The sequence below is a fragment of the Podarcis filfolensis genome, assembly GCF_964270895.1.
Source record: "Podarcis filfolensis genome assembly, chromosome: Z".
NCBI lineage: Eukaryota > Metazoa > Chordata > Lepidosauria > Squamata > Lacertidae > Podarcis > Podarcis filfolensis.
This window is the reverse complement of record NC_139617.1, coordinates 48,469,325-48,484,775: the sequence shown is the minus strand read 5'-3', so window position 1 is coordinate 48,484,775 and position 15,451 is coordinate 48,469,325. Positions and strand designations below refer to the sequence as shown.

The window sequence follows — 15,451 nt, the reverse complement described above, 5'->3', positions numbered from 1 at the left end:
CTGTGTGTGAGAGGGGATTATTGGTTTGTTCTTGTTCTTGTTTTTATTACGTACTTTCTGGTTTTATTTTGTATTTTAAGGTATCTTTATAGTGTGAGATCTGTGAGATGGGCAGTATGCTAATTTAATAAATAATAATATAATAATAATAATCGGAGGGAATAGTGCCCTTGCGGCTCCAAAAGGGATGAGGTCCTTTGGAGTCACCCCTTCTGTGGCGATCGTTGCAGTGATGGGCTTTTATGACCCTGACATAGCCAGAAGCATAGCGGTCAACCTTCCCTTTTTTTATGGGAAATTCCCTTATTCCAGCGTCGTTTCCCGCTGCTATCCCAGATTGTTAAATATCCCGTAGACTGTCCCCAGGACAGGTGAGGCTGCTGATCCCTTATTTTCAAATCTGAAAGTTGACAGCTATGGTCAGGAGCTATGAGTCAGTCAAGGGTCTCAATCCCAAGGTCCCACCTCCATAGGAGAACCCCAAGCCCAAGCCCCGCCCCCAAACGAGCCCCGCCCCCAGAGCCTACAAGCCCCGCCCCCAGAGCCTGCATGCCCCGCCCTTCCCGCAAGCCCCGCCCTCACACCATAAACAGAAGCCACGCCCCCTTCCTTAGTCAGCCTGCGAGGTCAGCCAAGCCCTGCCCCTTCCCCCAGGCCCCGCCCGCCGCCGCCGCCCCCGCTTTCGGCGCATTCCCTTCGGACCGCCTCCCTTTCCCAAGCCTACGCTTCGCTCCTCCGCCGCCGCTCCGCCAAGCCGCGAGTCTCCTCGTCGGAGGTGTGGATGGAAGTGAGCGGCAACGTCGGCGCGGGCCGATGACGTCGGGCCCTCCCCCGCCCACTCTCGCGCGCGCCGATGACGTCGACGGAGCGTCGTGACGTTTCTCGGCGCGGACCGGTGACGCCGCAGCCGGAGCGCGCGGGGAGCGGAGAGGAAGAGAGTCGCGCTGAGGGGATGCCGGTGAGTGTGACGCCGAGGGGGCCGCGCCCGTCGTGTCAGGGCGTGTCAGCACTCTGCACATGCCCAGAGGGTGACCCTGTCGCTTTTTTTAACCGGCCCTTCCGCCGAAGACATCAGGCGGCGCGCGGGGCCTCCCTCGTCACCCGCACAACAACCCAGCGAGGTAGGCTAGGCGGACAGCGAGGGAGCCGGGCGGCGGGCGCCTCGCAGAGACACAGGCAGAGACAAACACAAAAGAACCGGAGATAAAGTGTATAAAAAAGGCGACACCACGGAGCGCCCGTGCCCCCCCCCCGCCCTTGCAGCCCCTCTCAGCTGAAAGACAAGGCTGGGAAGCGGCCTTCTATTCACCTGGCCAGGCCGCTTCTCAGCGTTGCTGGCACTGACTGGCAGCAGCCCTTCGAGGGAGGGAGAGAATGCTTGACTCTTCGCTTTGAGACCAGCCTCCCCGTTTAAAGAGGTCGGCCTATATCTCTCTCTCTCTTGCTTTTCATTTCCTCAGATGGTCAAAATCCAGCTGTAATCAAGATTAAAATCTTCCTTGGAGGTTTTTAAGCAGAAGTTGGATGGCCATCAGTCACATATGATCTAGTTGAGATTACTGCATTGCAGGGGGTTCGACTGGATGACCCTTAGGGGTACCTTCCAACTCTACAGGCCATGCAACCGCTGTGATCCATAGTAATCACCCTTGCCCTCCCCCAGTTAGGGCCAGCTCTCCCAGGAGGAAAGGTGAGGTGACTGCTTTGGGTGGCAGGATCCACAGGAGCAGCAGATCTGACATCCAGGACACACATCACATATAGATCTTCATTCCCAAAGATGATCTTCACTTCCTACCCCCTGTTCCTGATGTAGAGTTCCAATCCCTCTGACAAGGAGAGTGCAGGTGCCAAAACGGCTTGGACCAGCCCTGCTGCTTTTTACATTTCTTTACCCTGGTGTTTCCTGAGGTTGTCTGTTTTTAAATGTAAGCTCCCTTGAAGCTTTTCAAACATTAAACATTAAAAGCTTCCCTAAACAGGGCTGCTTTCAGATGTCTTCTAAAAGTCTGGTAGTTGTTGTTCTCTTTGACATCTGATGGAAGGGCGTTCCACAAGGAGGGCGCCACTACCGAGAAGGCCCTCTGCCTGGTTCCCTGTAACTTGGCTTCTCGCAGTGAGGGAAGCACCAGAAGGCCCTCGGCGCTGGTAGAACGATGGGGGTGGAGACGCTCTTTCAGATATACTGGACCGAGGCCGTTTATTCCTTGGTTGCCACCCTTTTAATTTCTCACAGTGCTTCAGAGTGACAGCAGGCCACCCGCATTGTGGAAATTTAAAAATGTCACTACATCCAGCTGCCTGGTGCTGCTAAGATTGCTGTGTGGCGTGAGTAGGGCAGGAATATGAGGCCCAAGGCTGGCATCCATGTTGGGTCTTGCTAGATCCTGGCAAGCTATGTATGTATGTATTTCTTTCATGAAATTTGCATACCACTTGATTGCTTAAAAAACCACCAAACGGTTTACAAATAGAGAAAACAAGAAAATCGTGAAAAATTTACAACCACAATTCAAAACATACCGAAGTTAAAATACTTAAATAGATTAAAATTACCTAGAGCTAGAGGCCCTGGCAACAAGAATAGCAGGCGCTGTTGCCAGCTCTAGGTTTGCCTGCTGCTATATAAATTTAAGGCCTTTCATTCCCCACCTTTTCAGTCTCTGACAACTTCCAGGGTGGCTTACAAAACAATTCTTAAAGGAGAACTGTGCATAATTAACAAATACAGTGGTACCTCGGGTTACATACGCTTCAGGTTACATACGCTTCGGGTTACAGACTCCGCTAACCCAGAAATAGTGCTTCAGGATGAGAACAGAAATCAGGCTCTGGCGGCACGGCAGCAGCGAGAGGCCCCATTAGCTAAAGTGGTGCTTCAGGTTAAGAACAGTTTCAGGTTAAGAACAGACCTCCGGAACGAATTAAGTACTTAACCCGAGGTACCACTGTAATAATATTGAATAACAGAAGAACACAGATAAAATCAGTGTGGTCCCCCCCAATCTAACAATGCAAGTAACAGATATACTTAAGTAAAGGATTCACCTGATTCTAAACAGACATTTCTTTCTTTATTTGAGTTTTTGATTTTTTAAAAAATATTGTGTTACGGAGCATTAGACCGCAGCAGCAGGCAAACTTCTCCAGGGGGAGTGTTTCACAGATGGCTCCCCACAACTAAGAAGACCCTTCTCTGGTTAGTTGGTTGGTGCCTGTTGCACCTCTATAGGGAGAGGCACCCAGTGATGGGACTCAAGGACAACCTGGGCATTTGAGTAGATTTGTGGGGGCATAGGCAATAATTTTTATTTTAAAAAAATAAATTTTATTACTGAAACCTAAGAAAGAAAACAACACTAGCAAGTCATAATACACTAACACAAAGGAAAGGAAAACAAATAGACAATCCTTTTCAGTGAAATCTTCTACATGTCTACTTAGAAAAATGTCCTGGTAAACTGAATGGATCTTACTCCCAGGTTAAGTGTGGATAGGAGTGTTTAGCCTTTGTTACCTGGATGTAAACTACAGGTGCCTTTAAAGTAAGAATGAGCAACCTGTGACTCCCCAGATGTTTTTTGACTTCTGAGCCTGTCAGCTCTAGTAGCAATGATGGCAACTGCAGTTCAATGACATCAGGAGGGCTTTACCCAGGCTTTAAAGATCAGCATACCAGCACTGTGTACAATAACAGTCTGCTGTATCATCATAACTATCATCAACATCATTATCCCCAAATTGCTGGTACTAGGAAGTGGTGGTGCTATGGATTAGGGCAGGGTTTCCCAAACTTGGGTCCAGCTGTTTTTGGGCTACAACCCCTATCAGCCCTAGCTAGCAGTACAAGTGGTCAGGGATGATGGGAATTGTAGTTCAAAAACATATGGAGACCCAAGTTTGCAGTGATGTTTCCCGGGGCTAGATCTTGGCATAGGGAGCAGATTCAGAAGTGAAGCTCTAAATATCAGCAAGAGAAAGAGAAGAGAAAACTGAGCAGGATTTTTCTCATGATGCTGATAACCTTGGTGGGTGTGCAACCTTTTCCTTTTTCAATTTCACCCCACCAACCGCACTCTCCTCATTGTCTCTCCACCTCCCCAGGTGCGGATGGCGACCGCAGTGCCTCCCATGCAGAGCCTGCGCTTGGAGAATGCGTCTATCCTGTCCGAAGGGGCCCTGCAGGATGGACATCGCTTGTGGATCGGAAACCTCGACCCCAAGATTACAGAGTGAGTGAGGGGCAAGGAAGGGAGGGGGTTGGGATTTAGCTCTTGAGTGGCAGGAAAGAAAGGGGGTTCTCCAAAAAAATAAGAAGAAGAAAACACACCATCGTTTCTGTTTTGCTGCTATTTGAACTCAGCTTCTGCTAGCATTTAATTTTCTGTTTAATTCCTGTCCACTGTGCCAATTTTACCTACATCTTTGTTATCCCAATGGCTGAGTCTAGGGGATTATCATCATCATCATTACAGTTAATTTATTTGTTGTTTAGTTGTTTAGTCGTGTCTGACTCTTCGTAAACCCATGGATGCCACGCCAGGCACTCCTGTCTTCCACTGCCTCCTGCAGTTTGGTCAAATTCATGTTAGTAGCTTCGAGAACACTGTCCCACCATCTCATCCTCTGTCGTCCCCTTCTCCTTGTGCCCTCCATCTTTCCCAACATCAGGGTCTTTTCCAGGGAGTCTTCTCTTCTCATGAGGTGGCCAAAGTATTGGAGCCTCAGCTTCAGGATCTGTTTTTCCAGTGAGCACTCAGGGCTGATTTTCTTCAGAATGGATAGGTTTGATCTTCTTGCAGTCCATGGGACTCTCAAGAGTCTCCTCCAGCACCATAATCAATTTATTAGTTGCCTTCTAAACTGCCATATCAAGGCAAGTTACACAAAATGATTAAAAGCAGTTTAAAAACACAAAACCAACAAGACTAAAATACTAACTTTGGTGGTAAACACTCATTCATCCAGCTGGGAAAACCGGTCGAAACAAAAATGTCTCCAGCTGTTTCCAGAAAGTGTGCACCTGTTGTATCTTGAACAGGAGTGCTATTCTACAGCACAAGGGAGCTACTAAAAAAGCCCTGCTCCAAGTTACTGTGGAGCGGGTGTCTGAGATCTTTGGAATTTGCAGGAGAGACTCTCCCACGGACTGCAGTGAAATATTGGGTGCATAAGCCATAAGTCAGTCTGTTGAGTAACTTGGTCCTGAGCTGTATAGGGACTTGCATGCTAGTACCAAAACCTTCAACTTGGCCCAGCAGTAAATTGGCAGCCAGTGCAAATCCTGAGTGCAAGGTGTTATATGCTGGCAGTCGTTTGCTCCCACAATCAACCTAGCCGCCATGCTCTGCACCAGCTGCAGCATCCAGACCAACCCCCAAGTGTAGCCTCACATAGAGCACATCTCAGTAATCCAGCCATAAGGTTAGCGGTGCATGGACAACTGAGATCCAGCTAACTTGATCCAGGAACGGCTGTAACTGCTTTACCAAGCGTAGTTGGGTCAACCTTTGTGACTGTGGCGAGGCCTGGTGGCTGACAGTGCCTTGAGAGAAACTCCATTGGCCCAAGCCCCTTCGGGCTTCCTCTGAGCTGCTTCTCTAATAATCGCAGCTGTGTGCACACCCCGGTCCCATTTCTGGTGGCGGCGAACGTTTTTAAGTGTGTGCATTTGACATTCCCTTGGCCTCCAAATGATTAGCGCGTTTAAATTGCGTGCTAACACATTTGAGCAAGTTGAAGTGGGGCAATTAAACGCCGAGGGAGGAGAGCTTGATTGCTCAGAGGGATATTAGATGTGCCGGGCCAGGGGTTCTGGTGGCCGTCTTTCCTCTCCCCACCCCACCCCCGCAACACACTTTACAAAACAATCTCCAATTTATGCATTCCAAGTAGCTGTTCTTGTTTTATCGCCCGGATATTGTGGGCCTCTCAGCTGTGGAAGCAATTTTTGCCCGGCTTCTTGTGTTTCGGGAAGTGCCTTGAGGTTTTTGTTCCAAGTGCCGTTCCTTTCAGCCCGGCAGCACTCATAATCGTACCTCTAAGTGGAGTCCATCATTAACGTAATGCCCTCTTCAGGCGACTCATTCAGCGCTGCACTGGCTGGCCTCTTCTCAGTTTTTGCATTAATTACCATTTTTTGCCCAGTGTTTATATTGCTGTGGCTTCTTGGGGGTGAGTAATTGTGAGCACTGCTCAATTGACAGGCTGCCTGGGCCTTTTGGGGAAGGGCCTGTTTGGAAAGTTGGGGGTGGGAATTAAAGGCCCAGGAGGTGTACAAGGAGAAAAGTACATGTTAGGCCTGGTTGACCTGCCCCTTAGGGATTTCAGATTCTGTACTTGGCCAAACAGAGGCATTCCAGGTTTTGTTGGGGGTTTTTTTTTTTTTGCATATACCTTACAAGGCAGGGAACATCCAAGACAGTTTTCTTTCCCTGAAAACTCTGACCCCAGCATCTAGGAACTGAAGTTCATTTGCCTGACCTTGTAAAATCTGACGTTTTGAAGCATCTGTAGATCTGGGGCTCCAGAGTCAGCGGTGTTGAGTGAATTGTTAAGGGAGCTTGGGCTTAGAAAAGGTGGGGTGCTTGGCTTCAAACCTTACCTTTGTCAGGTGCTTGTTGACCCTTGTGGACATCCAGAAAATGCCCTCCCACTAGAACATAAGAAGAACCTGGCTCCTGGATCAGAACATAGGTCCATTTAATACCTGCTCTCTGCAGCCAAACAAGATGCCCCTGGGAAATCCACCACAGGGTCTGCTATTGTCATCCGGCCATTAGTATTTAGATGTAGACTGCCTCTGAACAAAGAGGTTCCATTTAGCCTTTATGATTACCAGCCACTGATAAACTTCTCTATGAATTCATAATTTTCTTTTCCAAAGTTGCCTATGTATGTGTTTCCTATCTCCAGACATGCCAGTGCTCCTTTAGCAGCAAAACCTGCTCACATGTTGAAAGTAAGCGCCTAAGAGGAAACACTAAGAGCAGCTTTTCTCAACCTTGGGTCCCCAGATGTTGTTGGACTGCAACTCCTATCATCCCTGACCACTGGTCCTGCTAGCTAGGGATGATGGGAACTGTTGGCAGGAGCTGGGACCAGACAACGGGAGCTCACCCCGTTGCGGGGATTTGAACCACCGACCTTCCGATTGGCAAGCCCTAGGCTCAGTGGTTTAGACCACAGCACCACCCGGGTCTCTATTTCTATTTTACAAGTGGGGAGTAGCAGAGGGTGAGGGGAGAGAGGAGGAGGAACTTTGGACAGCTAGACTCCATTGCATTTTTGGCTGAAACGGCACCAAAACCACAGTCTGGAGTGGGATGTTAGTTGCTGTTCCTAGCCTGCTTCTGTCCAGTATTCTAAATATTTGTGTCAGTTCCTAAGTTCTAAGTAAGGCCTGCCACCCCCTCTTCCAACCCACACACATGTTGTAGTCCACTGACAAGAGGTTGGTGAAAAAGGAAGGCTGGGAGCATGGGGAGACAAGGACACGGGCACTTGGAAGTGGGGGCAATATTTCTGTCTATGACCACACATGCTCAGGACTATGGATTTGTTTTCAATACTGGAGCTCAGCTTATAGCCCTTCCTTACACAAATCCACTCCAGGTTTTCCCCCTAAGTTTTTTTTTCTGTTTCAGAAAAGTGGTGGAGGCATTTTTGTTTATGCTCTTGTTAAACTCCTGTGAGTCAACAGTCCTTTTCTTATCTACTGCAAAGAATCTAAAGTCCCAGTCTACCTTGCTTTAACTGCACTGACTTCCATTTGGGAGGGCTGTGGTTGTTACCAAGGTTGCATGGATGCCACAGTTTGCCCCTTGCAAAGTGCCCTTCTTACATAGGAGTGCATGTTACTGTCTTTTAGATAGTGCATTGCGTTTTAGCCTCTGCCTCAATTTTTTTTTGGGGGGGGGGCCTTCGAAAAGAAAAGCACATCTACACCACAGCTCTGCCTGCTGCATTGAGATCCATCCTGATAAGCTTTGCTCAGCAAACAGCATCTTTTAACAGCAGCTTGCTGGTTCCCAGTGGGGCAGGATTCCCAGCCTTAATGGCTTTAGCATGTGGCTAGGACCATTCCCTGTATCCTTGGGACAGCATTGTTCAGAGGAAGCCTTGACTCAGTGTTTGAATAGCTCTTAGGGTGCCAGGAGGAAGACTGACGGAAAAGGAAGCGGGGTTTGGACGGGCTGTCCCACACTTGCCTTGGATGACAGGAAGTAGGAATGGGGACCTGGCTGCAGCCGCAGCATAGCTGTGACCTTCCCCTTCCCCTGCCTTGTCCCAGGTACCCCATCAAGATGCTCCAGGAATTCCCAGCAGCCTGGCTTCTTGTTCCTTCTTCACAATGCAGCTCTCCAGTTGCTCACAAACTCTTTCTGGGCCTCTTTCATAATTCCTTGCATTCAACAATACTGGACGTAAAGAACTGGAAGATGAGGGAGAAATGCAGAATTCCAGGCTGGTGATGAATCCAGGAAACTGTCCTCTTGTGACTCAAGGGAACTGAGTGCTAGTTAGTGCCTCCGTGATCAGCTTCCAGTTTGTGTGTGTATGTGGTTTCAGAATAATGAGCTAGAGTGCGACATTTGGGTAAACTACGCAGCATATAGCCACACACACAAACAGAACAGGTGGTTTTTATATTTTCTCTAAAAGGAGCAAAGAAAACGACACTGCTGTAGCAGGCAGTTCCTGTTGGACAACAAACGCCACAGAGTGCAAAGGCCCATGTGCAGAAGGAGAGCTCAAAATGCAGCTCAGCTCAGACATAAGCAGAGCCAGCATCCAGTTTCTCCATAAATCAATAAGTGTGTGTGTGTGTGTGTGTGTGTGTGTGTGTGTGTGTAACTTTTCACTTAAACATCACATGCTAAAAATTATAGTAACACCAACACCTATGCAATACCAATAACAACAGAAAAACTGAAGGCAACAGGATAAAGAACAACAGGCTGGTATTAATTATTAGGGTTCAGGCCCAGAACATCCTTTGGCTTATTTGATGGCCTGTCTGTGAATATGCCACATTTGTAGGCTCCCTGGCTGCTTTCAAGAGTACCAGTGGTTTATGTACTTAACAGCCTAATCCTATGCAAGTCTACTCAGAATTAAGCTTCTGAGTTCAGTGGGGCTAGCTCCTTGGTAAGTTTGTGTAGGATGCTGGTTGGGGCTGATGGGAGTAGGAGTCCAGCAACCTTTGGAAGGACCCTATCATTGACCTACAGCTCATATTCTTTCCGTTTCTGGCTCATCTTGCCTTGGCTAGGCCAGGGTTCCAGGGCTTCCACTTCAGTGCTCAGGATTCAATTGCCTGACCATCTCCTCCTCTCTCATGTGGACAGCCCTGTCTCTGCCAACTTGAGAAATCCCTTTGTGAAATGAACATCAGAGTGGAGAGGGGCATTGCTAACTTTGCCCATGTATGAACACTGCAGTGGTATTCTAAATTGTTTTCAGTTCAGCATTTCTCACCCACCCAGCACAATCCGGCATATCATTTAAGCTCGATGTCCCTGAGGCTTCATCGCTTTCCAGCTGTGCTCAGTGGAGACACCGCAGGGAAAGATGCGCAGTGAATCCTGATGAAATCAAGGTTGACGCACAGCCGCACAAACATGCATTTAAATGAGACACCCCAACAGGACTTGCTAAAGGAGAGAGCTAGGTGTGTGCTTTTCTCGGCCAAGTGGCAAAAGGTGTTTGTGTTTTCAGGTGAGGACAATGTTCTGAACAATGATTTTTATGGGGACAAGATTATGGAACCAATAGGGTAGCGACCCCAAAAAGGTTTGGAACAACAGCTCTCCAAAGCTTTAAACTAAGAAGAAAAAGTCACCAGTACTTTTCTAGCTTTGTTAAAAGGGCTTTTTGGATAGATTTTGCTTTCTGCGCCCATCATATCCCCTCCAGCCACACCACCTCAAGGAAAGTGTGAGGACTACCTGCCCACACCATAAGACCCGGCTGTTGTTTTTCTTCCACCACTTCATTAGGGTCTTCTTGGGCCAGGGCAAACTTAGTTGGCCCTTGTTTCCTTCCTGTTCCAGGAACACATCTGTAGCAACCTGGCCTGGGAGATCGCTTCAGTTCCTGGAATGTCCTTCCTTGTACTGGGCTTCAGAGAACTGGCTGGCACCCGTGTGGCTACAAGGTCACTGCATTGAGTTTGGCAGCTGAAGGCCACAGCAGCCTTGGACCATGTAAACTGCCCCACCCTCAGAACGGTCCTCAGCTCTCACTCATCAGTATACAAAGCCCTTAATAACTTGGGAACAGATTACCTGCAACATCGCCTTACCCTGTATATGCCCACTCGACTGCTTCTGTCTGTAAGAACTGCCACTTACAGTTGGCACATAAGACTAGTGAGAAATTGATCTTTTGGTGTGGAGGCACCTGCGCTCTGGAACTCCCTGCCTGTTGATAATAAGCAGGCACCTTCACTCTTTTCGGTATCTGCTAAAACATTGATGTTTAGATATTTATATATGTATAATGACAATGCATTTTTCATTTATTGCTAGTTTTAATTTTTTTTAATGCTTTGATTGTTTTTACTAATAATCTTACTGTTTCATTCTTTTTCTGAACTGCTTTGAGGTTCTGCAGTCAAGCAGGACATAGAACTAACTAATTAAATCCCCTTGGTCATCTTGAAACAATTTTTTGCTGATAAGCTGGGCACCACCATACCATAAATCTTTTGACTTTTGAGGTCCTAAAATTTCCTTTATTGAAAGTGTCAATAACTTTTCTCCCCTCCAAATCCTCCCCCCCCCCCAAACACATACTGGGCACAACTTCATTTTTTCCCATTCCCAAGCAACAAGCTGGGATCTGCTTGAATTGAGTTGGCCTAGTGGTTTGTCCTCCTTCCCTTTCACTCAAACCCTCTTAACCAACAGAGGTCATCATCTTGGCTTCTCTCCCTCCTCCTCCTTCCAGGTACCACCTTCTCAAGCTCCTTCAGAAGTTTGGCAAGGTGAAACAATTTGACTTCCTTTTCCACAAGTCTGGCGTGTTGGAAGGGCAGCCCAGAGGCTACTGCTTTGTGAACTTTGAAACCAAGCAGGTAGGTTGGTTTGTCCTGCGTCAGGCCATTGCCTCATCTAGTTCAGCAGTGTCTATTCCAGGCTTCCCCAGCTACAACATTATCATCCATGGCTGGGGCTGGTGGAAGTTGGGGTCCCAACCACATCTGCAGAGCACCTGGTTGAGGCAAGGTGGCTCTCCAGGGACGCAGGCAGGTGGATTGAATCTAGGGCTCTGCCACTGTTCTGCGTCCCCATCCCCAAAGCTGAGGATCACTCAGTTTAGAGCATTCCGCAGCTTTAAGGATTCTGGTGGGGATGTAGGCTTGGCTGTGCCAGGTGACTGTAGTAGGCCATCCTTCCCCAACCTGGTGCCCTCCAGATGTTTTGCTGAACTCCCAACAAACCTTTTTTTGCGGGGGGGGGGTGTTTCCATAGACATTCTCTCCTCAAGGGAGTTTCATTGTATAGCAATTTTTCCTGCTCTCGGAGCTATATCTTTTTTTGGTGGCCTTTCTGTCCGCAGGGTTGCCTTGGGAAAATTGGAGGCGAGAGAGATTTGCTGTGTGTTTTGGAATGGTGCATTGGTCGTTTTAAAAACACTCCTTGACTGCCTTCTGTTCTGGTTCTGCAAACTGCACTCAAGTGTTTATTGGAGCTTTCTGAGCATTGCAGGGGGTTGGACCAGATGACCATTGGTTCGAGTGTGTTGCTGATAATGCCTAGGTTGCAGGTTTGATCCCTGTATGGGGCAGCTGCATATTCCGACATTGCAGGGTGTTGAACTAGATGATCCTCAGAGTTCCTTTCCAGCTCTACAGTTCCATGATTCCAGCTTTACAATTTGATGGTTCTACAAAGAGCGGCTGGGAAGATTAAAAGTCTGGTGCATCCTGCAGGCCACTTAGAAACCTGGGCACATGTTATCCCCTTAAATTCTATGCTGCAGCCCCTTTTGAAACAAAAACCCCCCTCAAAAGCCTGGCACTACCCATTAGCTGCTCAGAGTAGTAACTGCCCAGAAATATTCAGCTGAAGCCCCTGGGAAAGGGGTTCATTCCTTGACGGTGTTTTTCTCCTGCAGGAAGCTGAGCAGGCGATCCAGTCCCTCAATGGCAAGCTAGCCCTCTCCAAAAAGCTGGTGGTGCGGTGGGCTCATGCCCAGGTCAAGGTAAGCAGAACCTGACCGTCTTCCCAATTTAGAGAAGAGCAGGCAGCCCCTCCCATTTCCCTGTACAGTCATACCTCGGGTTACAGATGCTTCAGGTTGCGTTTTTTCAGGTTGCAGACCACCGAATCCCAGAAGTACCAGAACAGGTTACTTGCGGATTTCAGCGGTCGCGCATGGGCAGAAGTGCTAAATCGCACTTTGTGCATGTGCCGAAGCGCCGAATCGCAACCCGAGCGTCCACTGTATTACTTGTTTGTGGGTTGGGCCTGTTTCCCTTCTTGTCAAATAATTTCTGCTGTTTCTCTTTCCACCAACACCCCTAATTGCCCAGAGATATGATCAAAACAAGAATGAAAAGATACTTCCCATCAGCCTGGAACCCTCATCCAGCTCAGAGCCAACCCAGTCTAATCTGAGGTGAGAACTGTGCTTTTACCATGTCCACAACATGCTGTATGCATTGGGGTGTGTGTGTGCAATTAACTGGGTTTTCTAAACCAGTTGGTGATCTGATACCAGATTGGGTGTGGGGAGGGTACTCAGTCTGTTTGTGTTTGTGTGGAATCAGAAATCCCATTCCAGTGAACCTGAGGTAGCTCTTTGGATCCAGGACTATGGATCCAGTGCCTCGGGATCCTGGATCTCTCTCCGCATCTTCACCGCAACCCTGCGGAGTAGGTTAGGCTGGGAGGCAATGAGCTTTGTAGCCAAGGAGAGATTCGAACCTTACCCCAGCCCCATAGTCCTAGATGAGGCTGGCATCCAGATGGCTGCTTTACGTTGGGCCCTGGGCTTCCAGTTCTGGGTGTGAGTTTTGGTTTATTTCTACAATATTTTTTTGGCTGCCTTTCAGCAGAAAACTCAGGAAAGTCTTCCACAAGGTGCATTGCAATAGTTTAACATTACAGTGATACCTCAGGTAACATATGCTTCAGGTTACAGACGCTTTAGGTTACAGACTCTGCTAACCCAGAAATAGTACCTCGGGTTAAGAACTTTGCTCCAGGATGAGAACAGAAATCGTGCAGTGGTGGCGCGGCAGCATTAGCTAAAGTGGTGCTTCAGGTTAAGAACAGTTTCAGGTTAAGAACAGACCTCCAGAACGAATTAAGTACTTAACCCGAGGTACCACTGTAGTGTGTGGGAGAGGCGGGGGGTGGGCGGATCTGTGACCCTTCATGCATTTTGGACTCAACTCCCATCAGTCCCAGCCAGCGTGGTGAAGAGTGATGGGAGTTGCAGTCTAGCAAAAACATATTTACAGAAAGTGCTGCAGGCTGCCCCGCCTCCTGAATGAGGGTTTGTAACGCCCAAAACAGCACCTCAGATTATTTCTTCTTCTTTTAAAAATCCAGGAGCGCTAACTTTAAGCAGGGGCGGGGGGGGGGGCAGGAATGCCATGGCGGTCAACAGCATCAAATCAGCAGTGCAGTTCCATTCGTAAGACAAATTCAGAATACGTGGTAGATCCCCAGACCACATGGCCGGGTCACCCCTGGGGAAAAGGCTTGGTGAGTGGATAGGGTGCACCTGGAGTTCCAGAACTGGGCCTGGAAACCACAAACTAGCAGGGATGTTTCCCAAGGGGTGTAATGCATTCTCACCACCCTGTACCTGTCAGCAGGTGGGCAACAGTGTTCTGCACTATCTGCAATATAGCATTTTGCCTTTTTAAAATACCCCACCCTTCTCTGGCACCAGAACACCAATTGGTTTTTGAGAGCTCGCTTGGATTCAGAAGCCGCTTATCAGGTGGTTTTTGCAAAGACTATTGTTGAAGAAAAGCAACTCTGAAGCTCCTAGAGGTGCGTAGTACTTGTGCTGGTTATGAAAGCCCGCTAGGGCTTAGGGTCAGGCTGTCTGAAGGACTGTATCCTCCTCCCATAAAGCCTGTCCATGCTCTGAGATCTTCAAAAGAGGCCCTTCTCTCCACCACCCTCACAGGCATGCTTGGTGGGGGGGGGGGGAGACATGGAAGAAGGCCTTCTCAGTGGTGTCAGCCCCCAGGCAGCTTGGATCTCCTTGCCTAAAGCTAGACTGGCCAGCAGGTCTTCACAGTTTTATTCTGGCAGGCCTTTGGGATCTGACACTTTTTAAAGGAAAGAGCTTTAACAGTGCTGTTTTCTTTTTGTTCTCTGTATATTAATAGGGTTTTTTATATTGTTTTAATTCTACTAGAGCTTGATTCCTTTTTAACTATTACCTTTTATACATTTTATCTGTGTTGTTTTTAATTTGGGTAAGCTGCCTGGAGTCCCAATTTGGGGGGAAAGGCAGGATACGAACGAATTAATAATGATGATGATGACGACAGTTACATGATTCTCCAGCTCTAAGCCCCCGTCCACGTTAGATTCTGATTTTAATCAAGGCCCAGGACAGACAGGCTGACACTTCAACCAGATTTACTCTTCGCTTCCTCCACAGTGTCAGCACGAAGATCAAAGCCATTGAGGCCAAGCTGAAGATGATGGCGGAGAACCCAGATGCAGAGTTCCCACCGGCAGCGCCATATTCCTACTTTAAGCCGCCAGACAAAAAACGGATTGCCCCATACTCCAAAGCGGCCTGGAAGTCAAAGAGATGATTTGCTGTCAGAGGCAACGTCCCTTTCTGGCACTAACAAAGGTCCACCAGGATGAAAGGCGGACTGTATTGGATGGGACTTCATTGCCTCCCCATAGAGTGTGGCATCCTGGGCTTTTCAGAACCTTCTCCTGCATCTTCCATTTGCACGTGGGAGCAAATCCTCTCCTGGTGTTGGTGGTGGTGGTGATGGTGGTGACAATGGTGGGGGACTGCAACGCCATCTCCAGACCTGTAAAGAACCCAGTTTTCAGTAGTGAAACCTGAAGCATCTACTCCTGTGGCTAGTTCAAGACTCCAGATATATGTGTGAATTCTCACTCTCTCTCACAGACGCACCAAACACACTCCTGCTGTATTTCTCCAGCCTGAAGATACAGAATCCTGATGCAGCTAGTAGGCTAGAAAACGGTAGCTTTGACAAGCATCTAAACATGGGATGAATTCTGTGACCTCCGCAGCTGAGCCAGCCGGGTGTCTCCTGTGTCTGGCACCTTGGGGACACAACCCTGAATCCTGGCAAGAATGGGGTGGGATTTCTGTGCTGGGTTTTCTGCCGACGTCAGCTCATCTGGGTGTATGTATCAAAACTTTCTAATGATTGTACAGGAATAAACTTTATGCAGACTTTCGAAGTGCACCTTTTGAAGCAAAA

The 15,451-nt window shown here is 48.2% G+C and overlaps 2 protein-coding genes across 3 annotated transcripts in view; one reads left to right on the top strand and one right to left on the bottom strand.

Annotated features, from left to right (window-relative positions):
* MRRF (mitochondrial ribosome recycling factor) overlaps positions 1 to 825 on the bottom strand; it is a 19,648-nt gene extending 18,823 nt beyond the window's left edge. The window contains exon 1 of the mRNA XM_083597455.1: positions 725 to 825. The gene's annotated coding sequence lies outside the window, so the exon portion shown is untranslated. The remainder of the gene's footprint in view (positions 1 to 724) is intronic.
* Positions 805 to 15,451, top strand: RBM18 (RNA binding motif protein 18). 2 transcript variants are annotated; one of them, XM_083597458.1, is made up of 6 exons: positions 805 to 958; positions 4,105 to 4,232; positions 10,954 to 11,080; positions 12,124 to 12,210; positions 12,542 to 12,627; positions 14,638 to 15,451. In XM_083597458.1, exons 1-6 carry the CDS (start codon positions 854 to 856, stop codon positions 14,795 to 14,797), a joined length of 693 nt encoding a protein of 230 aa, XP_083453584.1. In that variant the 5' UTR covers positions 805 to 853; the 3' UTR covers positions 14,798 to 15,451. The 2 variants fall into 2 exon arrangements, with proteins under 2 accessions (XP_083453584.1, XP_083453585.1); XM_083597459.1 differs by having other exon boundaries at positions 875 to 1,121.

Excerpts from the sequence above, each read along its gene's own strand:
- RBM18 (XM_083597458.1), top strand. The coding sequence starts at position 854 with ATGACGTCGACGGAGCGTCGTGACGTTTCTCGGCGCGGACCGGTGACG. Across the intron at positions 959-4,104 it reads GTCGCGCTGAGGGGATGCCG|GTGCGGATGGCGACCGCAGT; the intron begins GTGAGTGTGACG and ends CCACCTCCCCAG. Across the intron at positions 4,233-10,953 it reads CTCGACCCCAAGATTACAGA|GTACCACCTTCTCAAGCTCC; the intron begins GTGAGTGAGGGG and ends TCCTCCTTCCAG.